The 24,014-nt window shown below is 43.0% G+C and overlaps 1 protein-coding gene across 4 annotated transcripts in view; it reads left to right on the top strand.

Annotated features, from left to right (window-relative positions):
- stard9 (StAR-related lipid transfer (START) domain containing 9) overlaps positions 1–24,014 on the top strand; it is a 39,757-nt gene that overhangs the window by 10,294 nt on the left and 5,449 nt on the right. The window contains exons 4-28 of one of the 4 annotated variants that reach the window (XM_037071254.1): positions 5,381–5,497; positions 5,710–5,742; positions 5,843–5,904; positions 6,484–6,596; positions 8,381–8,523; positions 8,637–8,704; positions 8,884–8,981; positions 9,141–9,359; positions 10,149–10,246; positions 10,336–10,413; positions 10,686–10,760; positions 11,568–11,747; positions 12,700–12,751; positions 13,094–13,219; positions 13,534–13,616; positions 13,821–13,882; positions 14,345–14,538; positions 14,680–15,154; positions 15,249–21,914; positions 22,074–22,277; positions 22,438–22,621; positions 22,980–23,126; positions 23,291–23,390; positions 23,596–23,762; positions 23,908–23,972. In XM_037071254.1, coding sequence (XP_036927149.1) covers positions 5,381–5,497; positions 5,710–5,742; positions 5,843–5,904; positions 6,484–6,596; positions 8,381–8,523; positions 8,637–8,704; positions 8,884–8,981; positions 9,141–9,359; positions 10,149–10,246; positions 10,336–10,413; positions 10,686–10,760; positions 11,568–11,747; positions 12,700–12,751; positions 13,094–13,219; positions 13,534–13,616; positions 13,821–13,882; positions 14,345–14,538; positions 14,680–15,154; positions 15,249–21,914; positions 22,074–22,277; positions 22,438–22,621; positions 22,980–23,126; positions 23,291–23,390; positions 23,596–23,762; positions 23,908–23,972 — 9,809 coding nt within the window. Of the gene's footprint in view, positions 1–5,380; positions 5,498–5,709; positions 5,743–5,842; positions 5,905–6,483; positions 6,597–8,380; positions 8,524–8,636; positions 8,705–8,883; positions 8,982–9,140; positions 9,360–9,972; positions 10,023–10,148; positions 10,247–10,335; positions 10,414–10,682; positions 10,761–11,567; positions 11,748–12,699; positions 12,752–13,093; positions 13,220–13,533; positions 13,617–13,820; positions 13,883–14,344; positions 14,539–14,679; positions 15,155–15,248; positions 21,915–22,073; positions 22,278–22,437; positions 22,622–22,979; positions 23,127–23,290; positions 23,391–23,595; positions 23,763–23,907; positions 23,973–24,014 lie in introns of those variants that run through there. The other 3 variants (XM_037071253.1, XM_037071255.1, XM_037071256.1) reach the window with 3 other exon arrangements.

Here is a 24,014-nt window from a genome sequence, read left to right as displayed (position 1 = left end):
CTCAAAATGGGAGTGCACTGCCAGAGAGACCCACTGTCTTCATGTTTCTGTTCACTTTCCTGCCCTCTGTTCCACTTTCTCCCACTGTCCCTCATTCCCATGTGTAGGGAGGCCTGGGTAATGAGGAGCAGTCTATCTGCTCGGCCTGCACATCTCCGTCTCCCCCTCCTCCGTGGCTCGCAGCCTCTCCGGCCCTCAATGCTAATTTGACCTACAAATTCTGTCCAAGTGTGACAAACGAGAGCGTTGTTGAACTCCGGCCAAACAGCTTCCTCTCTGACTCCCTGTCTCCCTATCTGTGTCCTCTCTCTTTCATTTTTACTCTTATACCTCTGATTCTTTCACTCAGATTTTTAAGCAGGAAGTCATGACAAGGATCCCCAGTGACCTTTTTTTTCCTGTGTCTACACAAAAGCATTTAGTTTTTGCTCAGGGTCCAGCTGTTGTGTTTGTGTAACCCAGTTGGAAAGCGTGGGACGAGAACCGAGGGACCCTCGCTCCATCTGCAGCTGTCAAGTCCTGGACGTGGCGAGTTTGGGAGAAAGTTGCATCTCCTTTTGCACTTATTTTCTCGCTTGCAGTCTCGTGTCTTTGCATTGAGCTCTTAGACATCCTTTCAGTGAGAGGAAAAATTAATCTCTGTCCGCTTGGTTGCGTCAAACCTGGCAAAAACACTGAGAAGTTTGAGTTTTCAAATGTGGTGAAGTGCTTCGCTTTACTCATCTGGCCTTGTGCCATCACCCTTGACAACATCTTACACACATTTACTTACACACACACGCACACACACCCACTACACATAAATACTTCTCCAGGCTTTAGTGTAGGGCAGCCCACATAAAACCAGACCAGAAATTGGCATTTTCCACAGCCAGAGATTACAAGACTTAACTCATTACAGAGGCATTACACCATTACTTTTTCACTCTTGTCAGCCTGTCGCTATCATTCTCTCTTTCACTACTGCTACTCTTTCTCAACATTTCTCACCCACTTTGCTACATTCCACCAAATTTTTTTCTCTGTTACCAGGCCACCAGCTAGGCTGCCTCTTTGGTTTCCCATGTTTCAAAACCAACATCGAACAGTTTTTATCTGGTTCCTTTTTTTTCAGGAGACCTCATTTTCCTCAGAGAGATCTGGTCCAACTTAGTTTGACATGCACATTATATTTTTACTTTTCCCCTTAGATATGTTGCCAAGGTAGAATTTTATAAGATAGCATCTCTTCTTATGTCACTGCTCTATTTAAAAATTGCTGTCATGCACATCATGTGGTGGTATAAATTTAAAGCTGTGCCCTCTTTTTCCTTCTCCTGACTTTACATTGCTTTAAATTTGAATCATTGAACGCCTTGCAATGCATTTTATTTGGCGAAAGTGGTGTTTACAGATGAGAGTATTGTGCAGGCAAAGACAGATACTGATAAAATGAAATCGAAAGATACTGTAAATATAATAGAAGCTTGCAGCATCTAATAAAGTGACACCTCTTTTCTTTGAATGCTTTCTTTTCTACTTGATTATAGTTAGTATTGAAGAGGGTCAGAGAAGTTGGTACTTGGTACAAGAGTAGTGGATCATAACCTGCAATTCATCTTATTTGTACTGTGTCTTGGCCAAAGCAAACTGTCCTTTTATTTGCATTCGTCTACATCTGGAGGCCTTTTGCCATCTTTCCTAACCCCAAAGCCTTGTTTTGTTCTTCCTTCCCTCCTCTCTGTTTTGGCCTGATGAATTTGACCTATTTCCTTGTAAAGAATGAAATCTATATTCTGCTTTTCCTCTTTCATTGTTAGATTGTTTGTACATTTTTTCCTCAGAGAGGGAAGTAAACTCTCAGGCTTTTGTCCTTGTTGTGGACGCTGTTTCCTCTGAGCTGGTCCGAGACAGACGCATGCACATACACACATGCACGTGCAGCAGCCTGCTGGTGACAACCCCCTTCCTGTTAATGGAGGTGTTTAGTCTGTCCCCTGTGTGTGTTTCGAGGCGACCGACCAGCCTGCATGCTTGCTGAGGCTCTGGCCAAGTCACTTTATCTTCAGGCTGTTTTTCTCCTGCCTCATTTGATCCTGGAGTACATTTCCATTCCCACAATGTAACTTGTCTCTTACCTCAGCGGCTTTGTTCGACCAAAAATACCTCCTGGTGCTGCAGGGTGCTGCAATCTGTGAAAGTGGGTTGTGGGGGAGCCGGGGCGCCATGGCACAAATGACAGTCTACTGATTTAATTTGGCATGACAGTGATGACAAACAAAAGGGTTGTTTTAATGTTGCCTGTCTAGACAAACTCATACACACAGTTTTAATTTTCTCAAGAGGTTGAAATAAGTTTATGCTTCCTCTTGTGGTTTTGTTCAGAGGTTATATAGAGTATTTTGCACACTTCTGATGTAACCAAACAGGCAAATTGGCGTAGAAACAGAGAAAACAAAAGGAATATTGTACAGAGAGAAAAGAGAGAGTCAAGTTCAAAGACGGAGCGCTCAGTTGAAGTGAAGTTCCTGCTCTTTGTGCCAAACCTGGAGGGACCCTCAGCCTTGTCGTAGCCCCCATAGAGTGAATTTAAGAGGGTCAACTTTAACAAGGGCAGTATTGATTCTCTGTGTTTGAGGGAGGAGAGGTTGTCAATGTCTGTTTTTGAATGGTGGGATGAGAACAAGACAGGGGCGGCGCTGCTTTTTGTCTCCATGTTTAAGCCTCCATTCAGCCAAGAGGCAGGGGGCAACGCTTGGTGGTCTGGACTCCAGAGGGACTGCACACTTCGACTACATCACTGTTTATTGGCCAGCAGTTACATAAGACACAAAATATTCAATTTTTTCTTGGTTTTGTAGCTCTGTGCTTGTTTACCATCATGTATTTTATTAAGCAAATTGATAATTTAAACTGTTGGTCTGATAACATGAAATAACCTGCAGATTTATCAATAATGAAGTTAGTCATTACATGCAGCCCCAATTAAGCTAAGAAGGCAGCTAAAGCTAAAACACTGTCTTTACTCACAAGTGTTAAATAGATTCCTGTGCATGGGAATAACGACGTGTTAGATTTTTCTTCTATAGTGCCTGTTGGGTGATTTATAAGGTCATTGAGTAAGACAGCCGTTGTGGCAGCACTTTTACTAGTAACACGTGGCTGTTGTCTGCACATGGTTGGCTTGGATACAGAGCAATGCTTTAAAATGAAAAATGGTGCCTGTAGTGAGTTTAGGGCTGCAGCTAACACAGTCTTCGTTGATTAATCTTTACAGTTTAGGCTGCAAGAATTGAATATGCCAATCACAAGTTTGTAATGAAGGTAGGATATTTTTCAGTTTAACTAATTTAAATGACATAGAGACAGAGACAGTAAATTTCACTGGGAGTTTAATGATTAAAAGAAAACTTTTCATATTGGTCCATATAGGACAACATGTAAGCCAATTCTTTGAATTCTTTGAGGCTAATATTGCTGTTGTGTCTTATGGTTGTGTTTTACTTTTCAGGCAGGTAAACAGTGTTCTGTATTCTTCCTTCTTCTGTCTTCTGTTATTTTTTGCTTTATCAGTTGGCGACTTTGCTCAGATAAGACGCCTCATTCCAACGTATCAGTGTTGAACATTTCACTTTTCTCAGAGAAAACTCAAGGCTGTTGAATATTAACACACCTATATTCACACACTCCTAAAAACAACCAGATGACCATCGAATCGTTTCAGGGTGCTTTCACAGGGCCCAGGCCTTTCTCAAGAGCTTTCAACCACATCCAACCCAAACCTATTCCCACCGTTTTCTGAGCCAAAAGTATACACAGGCTTAGCTCCAGGTTCTCGCTTCTCCTGACAGTGGTTGGTAGTCACACACACACGGGAGGTATATGTTGAAACGATTCCTGCGTTTGATCCCTGTGTACTTACCCACCAGTATCCGTGGTCCTGGCTTGAGCCTGGGGGCCAGGGGAGGGGACCCCTCAGTGATCTCCAGGCTGTGTTATGGTTCTGGGGGGGAATGTGCTGTGTCTCATGTCTGGTGTAGATCAGGTTGCTGCCCACCCCCAAGGCATGTGTTGCCTTTGGATTGAGCTTTTGGATTACCGATGAGGCCACATGTCCCGAGGAGCTGGTTCTGATAGAGGTTCTTTTTGCTTATTGGTAATAAACAAAGGAAGAATAACAGTAGAGAATACTGATCATTTGTCCATTTATGTTACCTCTAACTAGTAACACATGCACACACAGGTGCTGCTGGCCCTATACTAATAAATGATATCAAGTGGAAAACACCCTCATTGCTCACCATTCACAAGGTGTAGTGTGCGACAAGGTGGAATTAATTATCAGCTCTGCAAGATATTTGACCTCTACAGCCAGATGAAGTATCTACAACTGGACAGTGAATGGACATTGTAAAGAGTTTGATGCTTGTGCCACTTGTGTCAACTGACAGAAACAATAGTTGCCAACAACTAGAACTTCACATTTGATTTAAATATTCTCTAAATTGTGATGGCCGAGTGCTAAATTGCAAGAAGCTACACTACACTACACTACACTAAAATGTGCTCCAAAACTGCAAGATAATCAAGTGCTGTACTTCCAGATATGTGGAAACATGTTGATTTGGTACAGATCCCAACAAATGTTGCATCATCATGATTTTGATAGTTTTTTCAGTAAAAATGTCTATTATGGTGCAAATATATTATGTGTTTCATACAACTTAAACTTCTCATAATAAAACAAGAGGTTGTGATTTGGCCTCGCGCTAATAATCTGCAGACCCCGGCGCTTGGATGCAGACTAAGGCAGAAAAAAAACATGAGGCCTCAGTTGATTGTTTTCAGTGGGACTCCCCCGGATCCCCCGTATCACCACTGCGCATTTTGGCAGCGTTTATTTTCCTGACCCAGTCCTTTCTCAAAGTCTCTTTACTCTCACGTTTGTTTCTCTTACATACACATTCTGCAAAGTTGTTTACCCAGAGTATTAGCTGACCTCCTTGCTCCTTACTCAAACACCTCAGCAGGAAGCAACCTTACCTCCCCGCCACTGGCCCGGTGCCACAGCATTGTGATAGTGGAACCTTGGTCTAATTCTACACTTGTGTAAAAACACAATGTGATTAAAATCAAGGACATCAGCCTACAGTGACACATGGGCCCACAGGAGCACCTACTTTTTCTTTTATTAAAATATGCATTAAATGTGCATCTATTGTTGACATGTATAGGTGAGCTGATATTCATCATGAATTGGCACCTTTTCTTAATTATCTAGCCAATTTGAAAAATAGACAGGGTAATCCAGCTGTCTGACTCCATTCAGTTATCTATAAAACACATCTTAACTGGTCTTTCTCTGTGTATTTGTGATTTAGCATGTGTATTTGTTCCTCAGGTGTTCCAGGACCTAGGTGTGTCAGTGCTGTCTGGGGCCTCTGAGGGCTACAATGTGTGTCTGTTTGCTTACGGCCAAACGGGATCTGGCAAGACATACACCATGATGGGTACTCCGGTGAGAAGGAATAGCTGCATGGCATTATATTCACTTTTCAGGCCTCACCAGTCATTGGAAGCAATGAAACACAGTGTTACACAGAGTTTAAAACCATGCTGCACTGCAGATAGGCAAATGAGAACATATTGTAATGAAATCCTCAATCCTCAGAGTTGTTGGCAAAGGTTAGTAATACTAAGGCGCCCTCACTCTCTGTGATTTCTTGACAGGACTCCATTGGCCTGACCCCTCGGATCTGCCAGGTATGTCTGTGAATCGTACATTTTAAAGTAGTCCACACTGATGATTCAGCTACTGACCATCCTGTGTTGAACTAAAATGCATTTCTTCTTTTCCTCCCAGGGTCTCTTTAGGTCTGAAGACACTTTTCCTGATGGGCAAAACTCAAGCAGAGTGGAGATCAGGTATGCTTTTATCGTCTTTCCCTTTTTAAACAGTCTCTTCCTGGAATTCAAATAAGCCAGGTACTTGCCTTAACGATTATGCTGCAAAGGTACAGGCAATATAATGCAAATCAAATACTGGATTTTCTTGTCTGTTTTGGAGGTCACCTCGGAGCAGTTTATTGAAGGTGATTAATGTAATGTAATGTAAGCTTCGTTAGATATTAAGCTTTCTGCTGGGTTCTCCCTGCCATTCATTGACGAGGAAAAATGTATTGTTTTTATGATTCAAAGATGATTATTTCGATAGCTTTGAATGTTTTTCTGGGTCATTAGGTTGGACAGAACCGTGTAACCATGACTACGCCCCGGTTCAAACACTGCCATTGTCATATGTCAACCCCCCTTTGTCTCTTGTCTCTCTGAGTAAAAATGCTTGAAAGATAAACTCTGACACACAGAAAAATGCAGATAATAAACTGTATGTGGGCCTGTGGTAAACAGGCAGTGATTGGATGGATAAAATGGACAATAGATAATCCAATTCTGACATTTCATCAAATGTGTGCATGTTTTCTCATATTTATGTTCCCATTTCAGTTTCCTGGAGATCTATAACGAGCGAGTGCGAGACCTGCTGAGGCGAGGAGAGCAGAAGAAGAGAGCCTCGCTGAGAGTTAGAGAACACCCTGATAAAGGACCCTATGTGCAAGGTGAGTGTTCAGGGCACCTACATCTACATTTTGTAAAGCAGCTGACAGCAAAGACTAGACTTTATTTCCACTGGCCATCTCCATTAATTGTTGAAAGGTACCCTTGCATCTCGCTGCCACCAAAAACTAAGTGATGCCCTGTTTATTTTGTTTGCAATGTTAAAGAGATAAGAAATACATGGAGACAATCACACATAGACACAGATTATAAATAAACCTGTGCAGAAATTGTAGAGAGCTATGGGTTTCAACAATTCCTCAAAAAACATGCAAACATTCTGGGAGTGAGATGATGCCTGGATGTGGGCGGAAGAGCCGACCAATGAGCAGATTATCGTAGTTTCTAAAGGACATATAGGATAGAGGCATTTTATACACAAGAGACCCATTCATGCGAGTCAGCCGTCTCTTATCTGTTAGAGGAGAGTCCAAATTCTATGCGCTTACGATGAAGTGCTTTTTACAAGCTCTCTGAAGTCTCCAATGTTAAATGTATACAAACACTCAGCAGTGGATCAGACAGTAAAAGGATCTGACCGTAACACTAAGCATGAAGAGAGTGAAGATGAGAGCAGATACCAAAACTGTAGTTTTCTGTTTCAGTGCTGTGACACACATAATTTTATCAAATTATGGAGTTGGAAGGGTAACATGGTCTACAGTATTTTGAGTAATGTTTGTGTCTTGTAAGTTTAGTTTACAAGTCACTGTGGTATGTGGTCAGCGGTGGAATGTTGTTCCGTTGTTAAGCTTTTGATCTGGTCCCGAATTGGCCGTCCCTGGCTCTCATCCAGACTCCTCTTTTAGCTCATCTTACTTTCTCTTATTTTCCTTTTTCTTTCTCCCTCCATCTTCTCTTCTCTCCCTCCTCTTTCTATCTCTCCCTCTCAACCTCCTGCCTCTCTACATTTAAAGCCCCACATCCACTCATTGTCTGTATCAGGAGAAATCCCAGTTGACCAGAGGAAGTGAAGTCATTTCCTTGTGGTTCCAAGGAGAAGGCACCACATACACACACCCACAGAGCACACACAGAGGAGTCCCAGCTTTTACTGCTCCGCTGCCAACACGAGTCCATCAAACAGTGTTTTACTGTCATTCTTTTGAAAAAAATCAAAATGTTGGTATTAAATGTTTATTTAAAACAGGGAATAAGTGACCACGTTATGGCACCATGAGTCTTTTTAGTAATCTGTGTGCGCATGTGTTTTACAGCCAAACGAGATACGTGATTCACGCCTGGAAGCAGGACATTGTTAGAGTTTTTCACTGTTAAATGCTGCGGGAAATTGTGAGCAAGTAATGATGAGACATACTTCCTGTTTGTGTCTTTTTCATGTCTCTATCCTTCCTTTTCTTCTTCTACACAAATGTCTTTTTTTTTGTTTACCGCTGTGTCATCAGTGTAATTCCTGGCTGTGTTAAAAGTGTGGGCGTTCCAAAATGTTTTCAAAAACTGTTTAACATTTTAGTTTCTTTTACTTTTACTCAATTTATCAGCGTAGCGTATACCTAGGGCAGCCAGACCAAACTATAACCTTAAAATGTTCATTAAAAGAGTAAAAAAAAAAAGATTAATCCTCTTTCATCGTCCTTATAATTGTAGACTATGCATCTTGATACTCAACAACAGAATGAACTTTAGCTGCACTCACTCTCACCAGATGTTATACAGTTAATCATTAATATTAACAAACATTTTTATGTCCATAAATACCCATAACACTATCTGTGTTTTTACTACATTCTCTCAGCATGTTCGCTTTGTTTGTTTCTCTATTCAGACCTGTCGCAGCATGTGGTCTCAGATTGCAAGCAGGCCATGGACCTTTTGGAGGAAGGCATTGCCAACCGAATCACGGCAGCAACCCACAACCATGATGCCAGCAGCAGATCCCACGCCATCTTCACCATCCAGTACACACAGGTCGCCATATCTCCCAGCCCTCCCTGCCCTCTCTGCTCACATACAGCTATACTCATCTGTTAATGATCTTTTTTGCAGATTCCATTATGATTTCGTGTGTCTTTTCACCACAGGCAATCCTAGAAAACAACCTTCCCTCTGAAACTGTCAGCAAGATAAACCTGGTGGACTTGGCTGGGAGGTAAAGCTGTTTTTTTCTTTCTGTTGTGTTTTTTATCTCAACATCTTTTCAGTCGAAGTAATAGACAAAACTGCCCCCTAGTGGATATTTGCTACTGACCTGAGATTCTCAATTCCACATTCATTCATTGGATAATCTTTGTCTTTAATCTCATGTTATGTTTATATTGTGTCTGACAGTGAACGAGCAGACCCTCACTACTGCAGGGACAGACTGACGGAGGGCTCTAACATCAACAAGTCCTTGGTCACTTTGGGCATTGTCATATCTGCTCTTGGTAAGTAAAGATGCTTCAGTTTGTAGTGTCCAAGAAAGATTTCAATCTAGCACGCACCTCAGCAAATTCCTTTTTCCCCCTACATCTTTACATTATTTCCTTGTAATCATAACACTCTATAAATCTGTCGGCTACCCCGTCATCCCACTTTTTCCACAGCCCAGAACTCCCAGATGTCAAGCAGCTGTCAGAGCATCAACAGTATGGCTTCTGAGGGCGATGGCAGCACGGTGGGAAGCCACAGCAGCTCCCTGTCTGGAGGAGGAGGAGGAGGTGGTGGTGGGAGGAGGCATTGCTTCATCCCCTACAGGGACTCAGTCCTAACCTGGCTGCTGAAAGACAGCCTGGGCGGCAATTCGAAGACCATCATGATTGCGAGTAAGTGTAACAGATGAGTATGGCTGTGATTTGTCATGTTTTGGTTCATTAACTATAAACTGTATAACTGTATATTAGCTTAAACTAAGATATAGACTATAGTGGAGAAAAACGAAATTGCCTATTTGGCAATATTTCAGATTTAAACCCAATGCTAACAGTGAACCTAATAATGTCAATGAGGGATAAGAAGTTGGTTACCTCACTGAGAAGTGAGTGTAGCCCGTCTCTTGCAGCTCTTCATCAAACTGTGACTGCTTCTAACTCCTAGCTCATTCTTGTTCCACTAATCCCTTAGACTGTGTAAAAATACTCCCAGAATTTCAGACTGATCCACTCTCAAAAAATGCATACAAATTAGTTGTTTTGCTCTGTAGGCGCATTTTTGATGAACGATAGCAGTGAGTGCTAAACTCACTGAGCGTTGTGTTTATAAATAGAAGTAGACTTGTGTTTTGGCAGTCAAATATATTAAATGTAAAGTTGCAGCAGTTTGCATTAGCAGTAACTTAATACAGCAATCAACAGACAGTGAGCGTCTTTTCTTTCAAAAAGCCTGGTGTACTAGGCAACGCCGGTGTTGTCAGAAGCTCACCACGGCAACCCTAGTACTTAAGCTAGTGGTTGGCTTGGAGGTTGGAAATTAGATTGAAAAAAGTAATGGTAATGCTTCGGAAAATAGTTTACAGTAATGAAGCCACACTCACAAAACCTCTGGTACAGTTCCTTTGGTTTCACTCTGTTCTAATCACTGTACTTGTGTCTTTTCCTTGTTGTTGTGTGTTGCAGCTGTCTCACCCTCTGCTAACAGCTACAATGAGACCCTGAGCACCCTGCGCTATGCTGCCCACGCCAGGAATATTGTCAACAAGCCTCGGGTTAATGAGGTCAGTGGCTGTTCAGAGTCTGACAACAAGATTTGATGTTTGATCTAAATGTTTTAAGTGGGTTAATGTGTGCTTTGATTTCCGTGAAGGATGCCAACGTTCGACTGATCAGGGAACTGAGGGAGGAGATTGACAGGCTGAAGAGCATGCTGCTCAGCTTTGAAATGGTATGGTGACCTTTTTTTCATTGGAGCGTAGCACTGACTCTCACAGGGATACACCCCACTGGGTTTACCCTCTTAGTACTGTAAGACTTTGAATTAAAGAGATTTCCACATTACAAGTTTTTTATAGCAAAGGCTTAACACAGTGCTTTGTGTCTTTTTGACATTTTTAATCCCCTGGGTGGTGAAGATTGAATTGCACTGTAACGAATATGACATTTTCCCCTCGCACAGCATATTGACAGATCATTTGTTACTCTCTTGACTGACAGCAGCGTAATCCCAGTCCATCCCTGAGCGATGAAAGGGACGGAAATCTGTCCGACATCGTGCTACAGAACGAACTAAAGGTAACACAGATGGCCACAGCAATCCTTGACACATCCAGTCAGTCTTTGGTCATTTTCAGTTGAATTTTAATTTTTACTGATTTTACTACAAAGTAATACAGGGCAACATCTAGCAAAAAACTGGAGACTTTTTGCGCACCACACAAAATCTAATCCCTTGGACATCTTTAACCTCACTGCTGCCATTTTTCAATGTGTTAACTCCAATCTAATCACAAGGTTTTAAAAACGAAAGAAAGAAGGATTATTTGCATATATGCACGCTATCTCCTTAAAGGATCTGTTAACCCAAGTCACCTTAGTCATTTTCATCCAACTTGCTCATTCCTGCATTTAGCTGTCATTTGTCCCTTGATTATGAGATTATGACTTTTTACTTGTCAAAGTTATGAGGAACGTCTTCTGGGAAAATAATAAAACATTTTCTCAACATGGTCTGTGAATTATCCTGAGTAACTAGGCCATTGTTTCTTGGGAAAAAAAAAGACATTCCTGTCATTGTGTTGAGTTCCATAAACAATATTCCATTCCTCTCTGTTGTACTGGGATGGCAGCAGATGTCCCAGCAGTGCATATCATGACACCTGTGTTCTGGAATAAGTACATACCTGTGACACATTGTCACACAGTATGTTTTTCTTCTGACTTTGAAACCTCTCAAAAAAAAAAAGTTGGGAAACATATGGGAAAGTGAAATTAGAAGTGTTGCTGAAATAGTATTGCTGGCTATTGGCATCATCTTTACCTCCCTATTTACTTTGTGATACTTACTGTCCTTCATCGTCTTCATCCTTGTCTCTTCCTCAGGTGGAGCAACTGACGAAGGACTGGTCGGCGAGCTGGAGAGACAAGAAGGAGCTGCTGGAGCAGTACAGCGTGGACATCAACAGAGACCGGGCCGGATTCCTTATCAACTCCTTCCAACCACACCTGGTCACTCTGGATGGAGACGTTCTCAGCACCGGGGTCGTTTTCTATCACCTCAGGGTTTGTGTGTTTTGGTATATTTTTGGGGTATTTTAGTGTAAATATTAGAATAGATGTCAGCTAGGTATCAGAATTACCAGTATAAGTGTAGGATTTAATCACATTAATATAGGGTTTTACAAGTTTATTTGATGGTATTATGCTTGTACTTTCACTCTGCCTCTTCCTTTCATCTCCAGAAACACATCATTCATTTGCACACATGCTGTGCACTAAAAATACATATTTGTATGGACAACATGATGTAAAAACCGCTTCAAACTGATATTCTCCTCATATGCTCTACTTTTTCCCAGCTCTGATTTGTTACTGATTTGTCATCTGTCTTCACTGAAACAGTCTTTTTTTCCTACTAGATTCTTCCCCCTCCTTCTACTTTTTTCTCTCTGTTCTGCTCGAAAAACTCTTGAGAAAAGGTGCGTTTGTCTGTCTTTTCTTTTCACTCCACCCTCCAACTGTCCCGTCGATCTCCCTTTTCTTGGTGTGTGTGTGTGTGTGTGTGTGTGTGTGTGTGTGTGTGTGTGTGTGTGTGTGTGTGTGCATCTTCCGTAATGCATAAAGCTTGGCTGGATAAGAGGCTCTTAGTTCTGAGGCTAGGACTCAGGGGAGCTTAAGCTGTCCTGATTCTGACAATGACAAGCATACCCTTAGGCCTGACAATTACACTGTTTCCTGCATGTGAAGAGCTGAGGCCACCTGGGAGCACATGTGCTCTTGACACCATATAAGAAAGCTTTTAATCCCATTAGATAAGACATCAGAGTAAACAAACGATATATTCTCTGTCGGCTAAATTGAATGACTAAAATTCTCAGATCATTGTGTACAATTCATTGTGACTGCTAATGCTTGTGTTTTATGCACAACCAGCCAGTTTCCAGTATGTACATTAGCTGTTCTGACTTGTTGGGTTGTTTACATTTTAAGTAAAGATGCCCATGTTTACTCACAGGAAGGAGTTACCCACATTGGACCTCAGGACCAGTTTGAAGAACCACAAATAGGTATTATTAATTCATTTGGTCTTCTCTTTTCCTCATCCACCCGAAAATATTCCATTTCAAACTCTTTGATAAGACTTTTTTTTGACACTTGTACTTTACAGGAGCGGAAAACCTCAAAGCCTTTTACAAGCATTATTATTACAGAGTAGACATGCAATAAGCTGGGAGCTTTTAGACAAAACATGAAGCATAAAATATGGGAACTAGCAGAAGAAAATATAAAGTAGACTGAAATTATTAATTTTGAATGCACAGTGAAATGTATGCTGGCTTCTCATTAAATGATTTATTGAAGCTTTCTAATTCTGTATGTGCGCTTGTGTTTCTACAATCTGTTTGTAGTTCTGCAGGGCGATGCCAGCTGTGAGATCGAAAACCACGGAGGTGTGGTAACACTCAGACCACTGCCGGGGTGTGTCTGCCTGTTAAATGACCGAGAGGTCACCGAGCCCTGCAGACTGGCTCAAGGTCAGTTACTGTCCTCGACTAAGCCATTTGTTTATACAGCCTTTACATTTTACACTGAGAATTATCATCATGGGGTGATGATAATTCACTTGTCACATTGGTCCACTATGCCTGATATCACATATAGGTTAATGTACAATTAGACACACACTCTCACTTAAAGATATGATCTCATAACATGAATGGGTTAATGTACAATATTCATGCATGATTCTTCCCAAGGATAAATACGCAGATCCACACTCACATCCACCCCTGCCCGCAGCACATATCATTTCTTTCTTGTGACGATGGGTTTGTCTCTTTGTCTCCAGGGACAGTAATCACCTTGGGAGGAGTGCATAAGTTCCGCTTCAACCACCCGGCAGAGGCAGCAGTCCTCCGAGAACGCAGACGGGTAGGCGCTGCTCAGCTGAAAATGAAAACAAAGCTGATGGTTATGATAGCAATCATGATAACATTGATGATGAGAGGATGACTGGGATGCTGTGATATACTGAGATATTTCTGCCTATTTTCTACACATGCTCTGCGAATAGTGATTGATTATTTTTTCATTGCTGATAAATATTAACATTGATGTTTTCTTTCCTGTTCTCAGGCCAGTGAAGGTGGCATGAGCTGCACCTACATTGACCTTTGCCCCATAACCACTGACCGCAGGTAAATACTGCCTCTGAACACAGTACACCATCCTCCTGTGTATATGTGTGTTCTTAATCTAAGTGCTCGTTCTGCCACCTCTCAGCATACATATTTAAGAAGAGGTACATGTGTCATACCAGTGTTCATGTTGCAGAAATAGGGCAATGCTTCATGCGTGTTTCAATCCAGTTGGTGGAGATGGCATGTGTTACCATTAGCCCCCACCCTCGCGAGCATTTCCAGTTAGCTGTTTAGAGGACAGGCTCCGCCGTTGCTCGGTGACTGCTGATACACAGAACTGAAAACCAACAACAGAAGCTTTTACTTTAAACCAGCCACCACCAAACAGCTAAATTATAGACTTACAGAATTGTTTCCAGGTGAGGTAAAATGATTTGCTTTGCTTTTTCTGATCGTCTCTCTGTGTTTTCTCAGTCACAGTTTTTCAGTCTATATTTCTATTCCTGATCTGTTTTATAGTGTTGAAGAAGTGACGCTCCAAGGGCGGCTGGGTGCCTGTCCCTCTCCCACTGAGGAGCCTGCCGCCAGGCAGCATATGGAGATGCAGCAGCGCTACGTGGAGAGTTTGCGACAGGAGATTCAGGCTGAACAAAGACGGGCTGAGAGAGAGCTTGAGAGAGAACAGGCCCACCTACGACAGCAGCACAGTGAGAGTAAGTAGTCACTCCACACTCCCACATTAAGAAAAAAGTTATTTCTCATGCAAATTTTCAAAACTATTGTGCCAAAAGGGATAATCTCATAAAATGTTGTAAACTTAGAAATGTTTCCTTCTGCCAATCTTTACCCAACAGTCCAGCAGTGGATTTTGCAGGAGAAACGGCGCCTTTCAACTGCAGAGCAGAAAATCACCCAAGAGTCTGGAGTTCAAACAGATCACTTCCCTGCGCCCCTCCTGAAGTGTCTGACAGGTCAGGCATCCGAGGATCAGACGGGTCAAACAGTGGATCGTCCGTCCATGGTGGTAAGGGCCAGGAAGAAGGCAGTGCAGGAGGAGCTCCTAAAGCATCACGCCTTTTGCCGTGCAGAGAGCCGCTTTCGTCGGAAAAAGTTGCATTACCAGCTGGAGAGGATTGCACGAAAGAGACTTCTGTTGGAAGCTAAGAGGGAATTGCAACGTTTGGAAGGAGCCCTACCTCCTGGACCAGACAGCCCAGAGTCTCCAGAGTCCCCACCAAAGCTCAGAGGAAGATCATTTGTTTCTCGGAGACACTCATTCTCAGCAGATATTTTGTCCCGGCTCTACCCACAGAACACCCCTATCTTCAGGTAAGCAGATGAAGCAGCTTTTTTGCTGAATTAACCAATGTAGAAATATTTTCCTAAATTTAGATGTTAAACTCTCTTTTCCTGTCCTTGACAGACACTTCCTCAGGAGGAACCGATCCACAGATTTGACATCAAATTCCTCCACAGCCTCTGATTCCACTGGCAGTCGGAAGTGGGTGTCTGAGGAGTGTCTTCCTCGGGAAAGAACCCAGAGTTGTTCTGGTACACTCTTCTCTGGACGAAGTCAGGCCGGCCAAAGTAGGGTAAGCTCCTCTGAAAACATCAGACAAGCTGTCAAAGAGGAGCCCCCAGCTCAGCCCTGCCGGGAACGGCCCGAGAGAAAACCTCTGCTGCCAAACAGAGACCTGTCCTTCAAGAACAGATCGGGTCAGAACTCCGCAGTTACTCCGAAGTCACCAGTCGGATCTTCTTTGCTGCCAGTCAGCAAAGAGAATATACAAGAACACAAAACTCAACAACCAAATTCTCAGATTGCACCTTGCATTAATGAGATAGTTCAACCCCATGCAGGTAAAAACGGACTAGAAACCATGAGAAAGACTTTGTCTCGCTGTGTTGGACCAAGGTTAAAATCAGCTCTGTCCAAAGTGTTCAGGAAACCCCCACTTAGTGCGAATGGAGGACGAGGCGCCAAACCTCTGGGGAGGATAGCCAGTAAATTTCACTGGAGACAAAGAAAAGACAGGAGTCTCAAAGATGCCAAAATGTGCCGAGGCAAAAGTGCTATTAAAACAGCGGTTTCATGTGAGGAGCTTGACCAAAGGAATCCATTTGAGGACATTGGAAAGAAGCGATGGCATAGTACTGAGGCTCTGATGAACAAAGCTAGCAGATGGGTTGAGAGACAGCAGGGATTGATGGGATGGGAGGAAGGACAAGAAGATGGGGATGAGGTAACGTCAGACTGTGAGAGCCTTTTCTCTCTGGATTCCTTGTCTTCTGCTTATGCAACAGCCCTAGCAGAGCAACTGAGACATGAGGAAGCGGCTCAGAGTGAAGCTGATAGTGAAGACAGTCAGATGTCTAAAGATTCATTGGCTGTGGAGAGCAGTGGGAAATCAACAATGGAGAGACTTAGCCGAACACTGGTGCCAACCTACTCATTGATGACAGATTGCTCCCATTCATCCGTGCAGCACAATAGAACAGCAGAGATCAGTGAGAAAGCTCTGGTAATCTCAGCAGAGGAGTATTGGAGCCAGCAAGCCTCCCTAAACTCAAGAAACAGTGGTGTAACAAGGAAACCGCCTTCCCAAAACCCAGTCGTAGCAGATTCCAGAGGCAGAGACATAGTGCACAAATTAATTGAGGACTTTGGGAACATGCAGACGAATTCGACCAGCAGCCCACGGTCCCTGAGCAGCTGCAGTGGGAGGGAGCCAGAAAATTTGGTGCTCACCGATGCCTGGTCCTCCACCGATGCAGCAGACAGTCCCAGGATTCACAGGGACTCTCTGTCTTTCCAAAGAAAAGTGATGTTCAGCAGCAGTCCCAGTCTAACCAGTATGAATCTCTCAGACTGTCATAGCAGATCGAGAAGCGGCAGCTCAACATCAACAAGCGAGTGTGTAAATGTAACAATGTTGGAACACACTGTGGAAATTTCAAGAGGCGCATCGGAAACATTCGATTTTCAAGCCTCTCAGATTCTAACAACACCGGATGAAGCCCTGAAGGATGTAGGATGTCTTGTTGGGCCATTAGTAGCAAAAATAGAAAATGAGGAGAAGGACTTTATAGTAATTCCAGACAGCAGCAACAAAAGTCCAATAACATCACCGACTTTAGATCAAACACCTTGTGTCTCATCAACTGGCATCCAACCAACTAAAAAACAAGCATCAAGAGAAACATTTACTCAGATGTTCACAGATGCACATGAAATAGTGGTCACTGACGTTACTATGTCATCTGACACTGAAATGTGTACATCAGGTGGTCAGACAGTGTTGCATTTCGCTCCAAGTCCTACAAATCAAGGCCAAGTATTGAACAAGATGTGTGACGCTGCAAGTGCCTTGAAACCTTCAACTGAGGACAGAGTACTATGCAGTTTAGATGGTGCAACAGAAAAGTTGATGAAAATACAGCAATATGAGTTTGGTTCTAACACCAAATATGTGTCACATACAAGGGACAAAATGTCAGAGGAGGTCGAAACCACAGGCACTGAGCAGTTCATTGAACTACAGAAGGAGCTTGTGAATTCAGCCTGTAAACATTCCAGGAAGAGGAACAAAGACCACCAGGATGCTTTCAAAGGCAGCTTGAAAATCCCAAAAAGGAGCAACAGCACAGAGTTGGTAGCTTTCTGCTCCACACCAGTTGGCAGCCAGGAAGATATTTGGCCTGATGACAATAATAACACCAATGACTCAAAGGGGGAACAGTCTTCTGTGGAAGCTGACAGCCCTGGATTAGATGTTCTTTGTGCTGATGGAAGATGTAGACAAGACACTGTGGCTTCAGAGTCGATGCCAGTTTCCCATCCCATGAGCAGGAAAGCTGGACAGAGTTGTCAGATCTTTGAGGACTCGGGGTGCAGTGAAAGAAGTTCTCAGAGTGGTACCTCTGTTAAAAAGGGAGGTGTAACAATAAACAAAGTAGCTGCAGAAACAAAAGAAAAGGATGACCCCGTAAAAGATCAGGAATGTGGAAAACACACATGCAAGTCAGATGCTATTTGTAGTGCCATTGATCTGAGAATCTCAGAAGTGGTTAAAGAGCATATGAGATTGTCATTGCTAGGCAGTGATGATGAAAGAAAGAGCAGGAGTCAAAGCATGAATGCCTTGTCATCATCTTCATGTCATACATGGACAGTAAGAGAGCTGGGAGTTAGAATGAGTGATCAGGTGAAAGATGGAGCAATACTTAGTCAACATGTTTCTCTGGAAAGGACGACAAGTGACAATACAGTGGACAAACATGAGCACCTGGAATCAGATCTGCAAGTTCTGTCGAGTACAAGCCATCAGAGCAACATGTTTAAATCTACTGAAGTAACACAGAAGTTTGACCATGACGTGACACCAACAAGTCCGGTAAGCGATCATTGTGTTTTCCAAACCGTCTCCACCAAAAACACAATCCATTCAAATTTGACTCTTAAAAGCCATGCAGTATCTGAGCTTTCTGCTGTACAACCAATGTGTTTGTCCTTGAGAAGTGATTCTTCTTCAGCAAGAAAATTCATTGATGCTCATGGAAACACTGTAGAAAAAGATGCTTTATATCAGGGAAACAAACAAAATATAACATCTCCCACGTGCTTGAATGAAGTGGATACCCAGATCTGTTTTGGGAATCCTGATTGCCCAGAACCTCACCAAAAGCTTCACGAAACACCTTCTATCCTCTGTGATACAAGAGAAAGAAAGTGTGGCTGTTACAATGTCAAGGATGTTGGTATGGAAGCAACATCCAACACTGAAGATAAAGATGGTGATGCCTTCAAACAAAACTCACCTATGATGATTAAACATCGTCCTGACACATCAGCAGCCATGAAATCATTATCTGATAGAGGAAGTCTTGAGTTCAAACATCACAGACAAAACCAACCAACTGCCACTATCAAAGGCTGTGCTGATTCTCCTGGGTGTGATGGAAATGGTGAAACAGATAACACAGGAAACAAACCTTGTATCACAGCACAGGGTAAGTTCAGCTGTCTACAGACTCATTCAGATCACTTGACTCAGACTTGTGTTGTAAATATGAATTACAACAACAAATGCCAAGAGTTGTTTGACAAAGATACTAAAATTGACAAACAAGATTGTGTCATGAAAAATGACAAAGAGACATCAACCTGCCAATCTGAGGCACAGGTCCAAAAGATTACAGAGTCGAAACATAAAGCAATTATTTCTAGTTCTGTGCTGCCAAAATACAAAGCAACACATGGAAATGCCTTCAGAAATACAAGTTGTTGTGCATCTGGGTTACACAACACATCTGATGATAATCCAGACAATTCTGCTCTTCTGTCGAAAAAGACTAAGTCTAAGAGGTCCAGAAAGTCTAAGATCCAGACTCATCCTACCTCATCCTCTGAGTCGTCTCTCAAATCATCCGATGAGGATGAGGAGGATGACAAAACCACCAGAGTGCATCACAGTCGGTTCTCCTCTAAATGGGTGAAGCTGGGCACTCAAGAAGTAGGACGGGCTAGAAGCAGCAATGCAGATATTTCTTCTAAAGTGCCTGCGAGCAAGTTTAAAATGAAGTCTTGTCCTTCAGGAGGTAAAGGTGAAGTTAAAGTTGGTAGAGATTACACCCAAAAACGAAACTCTTTACCCCCTCAAGCAATGTCACAAAAGACAAGTGTAGACAAAAACTTCCAGTATGCAAAGAAAGGTGAACCACAACATACACAGAAATCTAAGGACGCAGTTATGCATTTTGCCTCCAGTGACATCAACCCTTTTGTTCACCAGTGGCAAGATGACGACCCAGATCAGCACAGTTATAAGAACCCAGCATTCGGAAGTGCTGCTGATCTCTCTTGTAAGTCCCCGCTATTGAACAGCGCTGAGAAACGGATAACAAGATGCTGTAGTGTTGACAATGGTTTGAACGGGAAAAACTCACCTTTCAACTCCCATCTAAGCTCTTACGTTACCAACAAGGGGCTCTCCAGTACGCTTAGCAGTATTGAGGATTATAAGGAGCAAGTGAATGAACAGTCTCACCAGGCATCTGCTGAGATTCACAAACAGCTTGCCAATTTGACAATGACTGGCAGTTCCTCAAGCAATGATGCTCTGGGAGGCTTCAGTAAGAACTCAAGTCAGGTGGATGAAATTATGTTTGTGTACTCATCTGAGCAAGAGGCCAAGGCGAGCAAAACCCAAAGAAGGAGAATATGTGAACATGGCACTCAAACTGAGCATTGCCTGCAGGCAGTTAATATTGATAGTGCTCCAAAGAGGAAAGAGCGGCACAAAAGGAGTAACACGGATGTACCTGCAAGACAGAAAGCCAAAGTGGACATAAAAGAGTCTCCAACGTGGGCCAGTATGGAAAGCATGTCGGCTCACATCTCAAAACTGATTGACAGCACTTCAGATCTGCTGGGGGACGTCCAAGAAATGAGGACAGGTGAAACCATCAAGTCCAGCCCGAGGAGGAGTGTCAACTTGAGTGTTAACTCAAATATCAGTGTCTCTTATAGTGAGTCCAATGACCGCACCAAGAGAGACTGCTCGACTCAAACAGCTGTAGATGTTGGGATCCAAACAGAAAGGCCTTCAAGACCAGCAGAGAAGGAAGTTGCGGTTCATCAGACATTAAGTGAACGGTCCAGATCTCATGAAGTCAGTCTGATAGTCAAAGTGATTGGCTCTGAGGTGGTCAGTGTGTCTCAAGACAAGAATGCACACTGTGTGGTGAAGACTAAGCCTGATGAGAAGGTGCAAACCACACCTGACCTGAGGATTAACACCTCAAAGTCTGCCTCACGATCAGGGAACTGCCCTCTAAAAACACCTCCTCGAAAGACGGTAGGTGAAGGTCAAAGACGTGTAAGATCTGCTTCTTCTAGAGGCTCAAAGCAAAGCACGCCCCGGGCTCCAGTATCTGAAAATCTCAGTTCAAGTTTAAGAAACGACCAATCGCTTTCTTTAAAGAAACAGGCTATGTACACAGACCGAGCATCATCTCCGATACGGACTGTGGGCACAAGGTTATGCATGAAACAGAGAGGAAATCAATCAGCATTTTGTCCTCAAAATCAGCATGAAAATAAAGACTATCATTGTGAGAACGACAGCCTTACTGTGCCTTCTAGCAAACAATCGGCATGCTCAAGTGTGTCAGAGGATAATCAAATGTCCACACAGGACTGTGATGTTTCTTCTAGTAAATCAGAATCTGTGTCTCTTGAGAAGGTGAGTGAAATGAGTGGGTCAAGCTCTAAAGGCTCCGATAAGTGCCTTAATTCCTCACTGGATAGAAATACGGACCCTGGCAGGAGAAATGTTACAGATAAAGACAGGGATCCCAAATGGCAGATGACCTCTCATCAGTGGAGGACTTCAACAAAAGGTTCATCTCAGAATCCCATCTCGCCCATATTAAGTCCGACTGACGTGCACGAACAGCAGGCTGGAGCTAGACAAGGAAAAACATCAACCTACACAAGACCTGAAGTTGATTCTGTAGACTTTTGTGTTGATTCCTACATATCGTCCCCGCTCAGCAACACCACCATTCATCTTGAAGAGGACGACATGGTCTCACTGGCACCCAGTGAGTGCAACACGGACATCCTCGTGAACATTAAACCTGTCACCAGCGTGTCCCCGTGTCAAGACCACCAAGTAGTCCCAGAGGACCTGCCTGTGCACAACAAGTTCACCAACTGGTCAGGAATCACCCCTCAGCGATTAAAACCCACTAACAAACTGGCCACATTTCTCAGCAAAGACCACGACAGGAGCAGAAACTGTCCTGAGTGGGGTGAGGTGGAGAGTTGCGGCTCGAATGCTGAGTCCATGGCACAGAGCAACAGAAGGACGAGAGAGATTGAGAGGCTGCGTCAGGAGAGGGAGCAGGTGATGGCGACGGTCAACCTCAACATGAACCCAACGCCACTGACTGTGGAGCTGACAGAGGCCAAGCTGCATTACAGCCTTGGAGAGACGGATACACTGTTGAAGATGCTGACCCCGAGGTCCAGGGAAGAGCTGGAGCCAACAACCTCTGCAACTACTAATCAGCAGTTGTATGATAGGTGAGAATACAAATGAACCAAAAATGTAACGAGGATTTAGTTCTCATAGCCTTTAGTTTAAAATATAACAAACATAACTCACAGATGTCAAGAAAAGGAGGATTTTTTATATATATATGAAGCATCCTTCCCATTTTCATAATATCTGTTTCCTCTCAGACATCGCAGGAGTATTGAGGGTTTGAGGCAGGAGAGGGAGGAACGTCTCCAGACTTACCGGAGAACACGTAGTCTGAGTCCCAGCAAACATCCTCGCTCCTCTCCACAAGAGGCCGTTTGCACCTCTAAGGTGTCTGCCGCCATGCCCAGTCGACGTAAAGAGTACCTACAACAGCTCCGCCAAGAGGTGATAGACAGCACCAGGTAAGACACTACTGGTCCTCTCATGGAGCAAAACAAATTTTCTGTATCAGTCTTAAATATGATATGTAATTTTTTTTTTTAGGTTTAGTATTGAAATAGTGTGAAAATAAGAATGTGTATTGTGGTTTAAATGTGACTCAGTGAATCATTTTAATGACAGAATACCAGACCCCCCAAGAGGAGAGGGACAGTATCCGTCTGACATTGAGCAGCTGTTGCGAGACTACGGCCGAGCCCGGGAGGAGGCCATGACAGAGATTGCGAAGGCGAGAGAACGACTGCGAGAGAGGACGGAGCAGGAGAAGAAGAGGCTTCAGCAGCAGGTTTTGTCTCAGGAAGTCAAGGTTGGTTTTCACTTCAGCTTTGTGTCAGAAAGAACAAAATAGTTCTCAGTCCATATGTCACTTAATTTCATTGATATCAATATGGTTATTATGTTTCCATTAATCAAATAATTGTTTCAAATATCAGAAAATTGTTTGTTAGAAGTCCCTGACTTCAGTGATTTTTTTTAAATTAATCGACAAATAATGTCAACACAACATTACAATATCCTCTGATTATTTAAAAAAAAGTCCACAACATTCACAAAGAAATTAGGTTAAAACAGAGAAATATACAAGATTTTACAGACTCAAAGTTTTATTTACGACACTGCAGTGTAAAATAATTAACTGATATATTCTTCCCTGTGTGGGTCAGGATGACCTGCGGCATCGGACAAGAACCAGTAACAGCACCTTGTGCACCGGATCCAGCTTGAGCCTTTCCTCTGGACCAACATCAGGATATAACAGTGGCAACACTGCACAGCTGCTGAATGGCAACAGACCACCTCTAAATGGACAGGTTTGTACTCCAAAATTACTCATTACTCAATACAATAAATTTGAGATTTGATCGCTGAAACATCCGAAAATGTAAATGTTTTTTTTTTTTTCCGTAACATTCCTTTCTGAATGAGCAACACAGAGGGTAATGGTGTTGTTGTTGCTGTTTTTGTTTTTGTTTAGGTCGCAGGGTTCCTGGATGAAGGGCTGAAGGTCAGGACACGTCCTCCGATATGTGGCCCTCAAAGTGTGAAGACACACAGAGCCTGGCTGTCTGCCCACGGTAAGTACTGGGCTGTTATTCACAAAAGCCAAACAGACTAGGGCAAAACAGTCTCAGCTTAAATCATTTTAGATTAAAAAATAAAAGTTTAAATACCAGTGGACACTGACTAACTAATGTATGATTCCTAGTTTTCAAATTGTGTTTTGCCCACTCTATCCACCTCCGCATGCTCTGTGTTGAAATTCCATCTGTGTTTTGCTAGACGTCCGCCTTGAGCCTCCTGTCACCACGTTTGAGCCCCTGATGACTTCATCTCCATCACCCCAAGCTTGTACACGTCAACGCACCGCCTCTTTTGGCTCCTCTTCCTCTATATCCACAACCTATCAGGATATCACCTCTAGTCTCCTCGGCAGAGCTCTGGCTGAGGTAACAAAAGACATAACTTTAGAAATGATACTTTTTGTATTTCAATTAAAATCCTTCCAGCCTTTAAAAACAACTGTTCCAGACTAAATTATAAAGATCTTATCTTCCAGACATTTTTATCAGGTTGAATTTTCTTTCTCCAAAGGTGCGACTAGCTTCTTCTGGGGATTTGAGCAACCTGCTAATGGGCATGGCCACAGCAGGCTGGAGGTGAGCTCAGTCATTAACTTCAATAAGCTCACTTATCTTTGA

Source organism: Acanthopagrus latus, chromosome 16, assembly GCF_904848185.1.
Source record: "Acanthopagrus latus isolate v.2019 chromosome 16, fAcaLat1.1, whole genome shotgun sequence".
Classification (NCBI taxonomy): domain Eukaryota; kingdom Metazoa; phylum Chordata; class Actinopteri; order Spariformes; family Sparidae; genus Acanthopagrus; species Acanthopagrus latus.
Note: the sequence above shows the minus strand (reverse complement) of the source record. Positions and strands in the feature narration are given on the sequence as shown.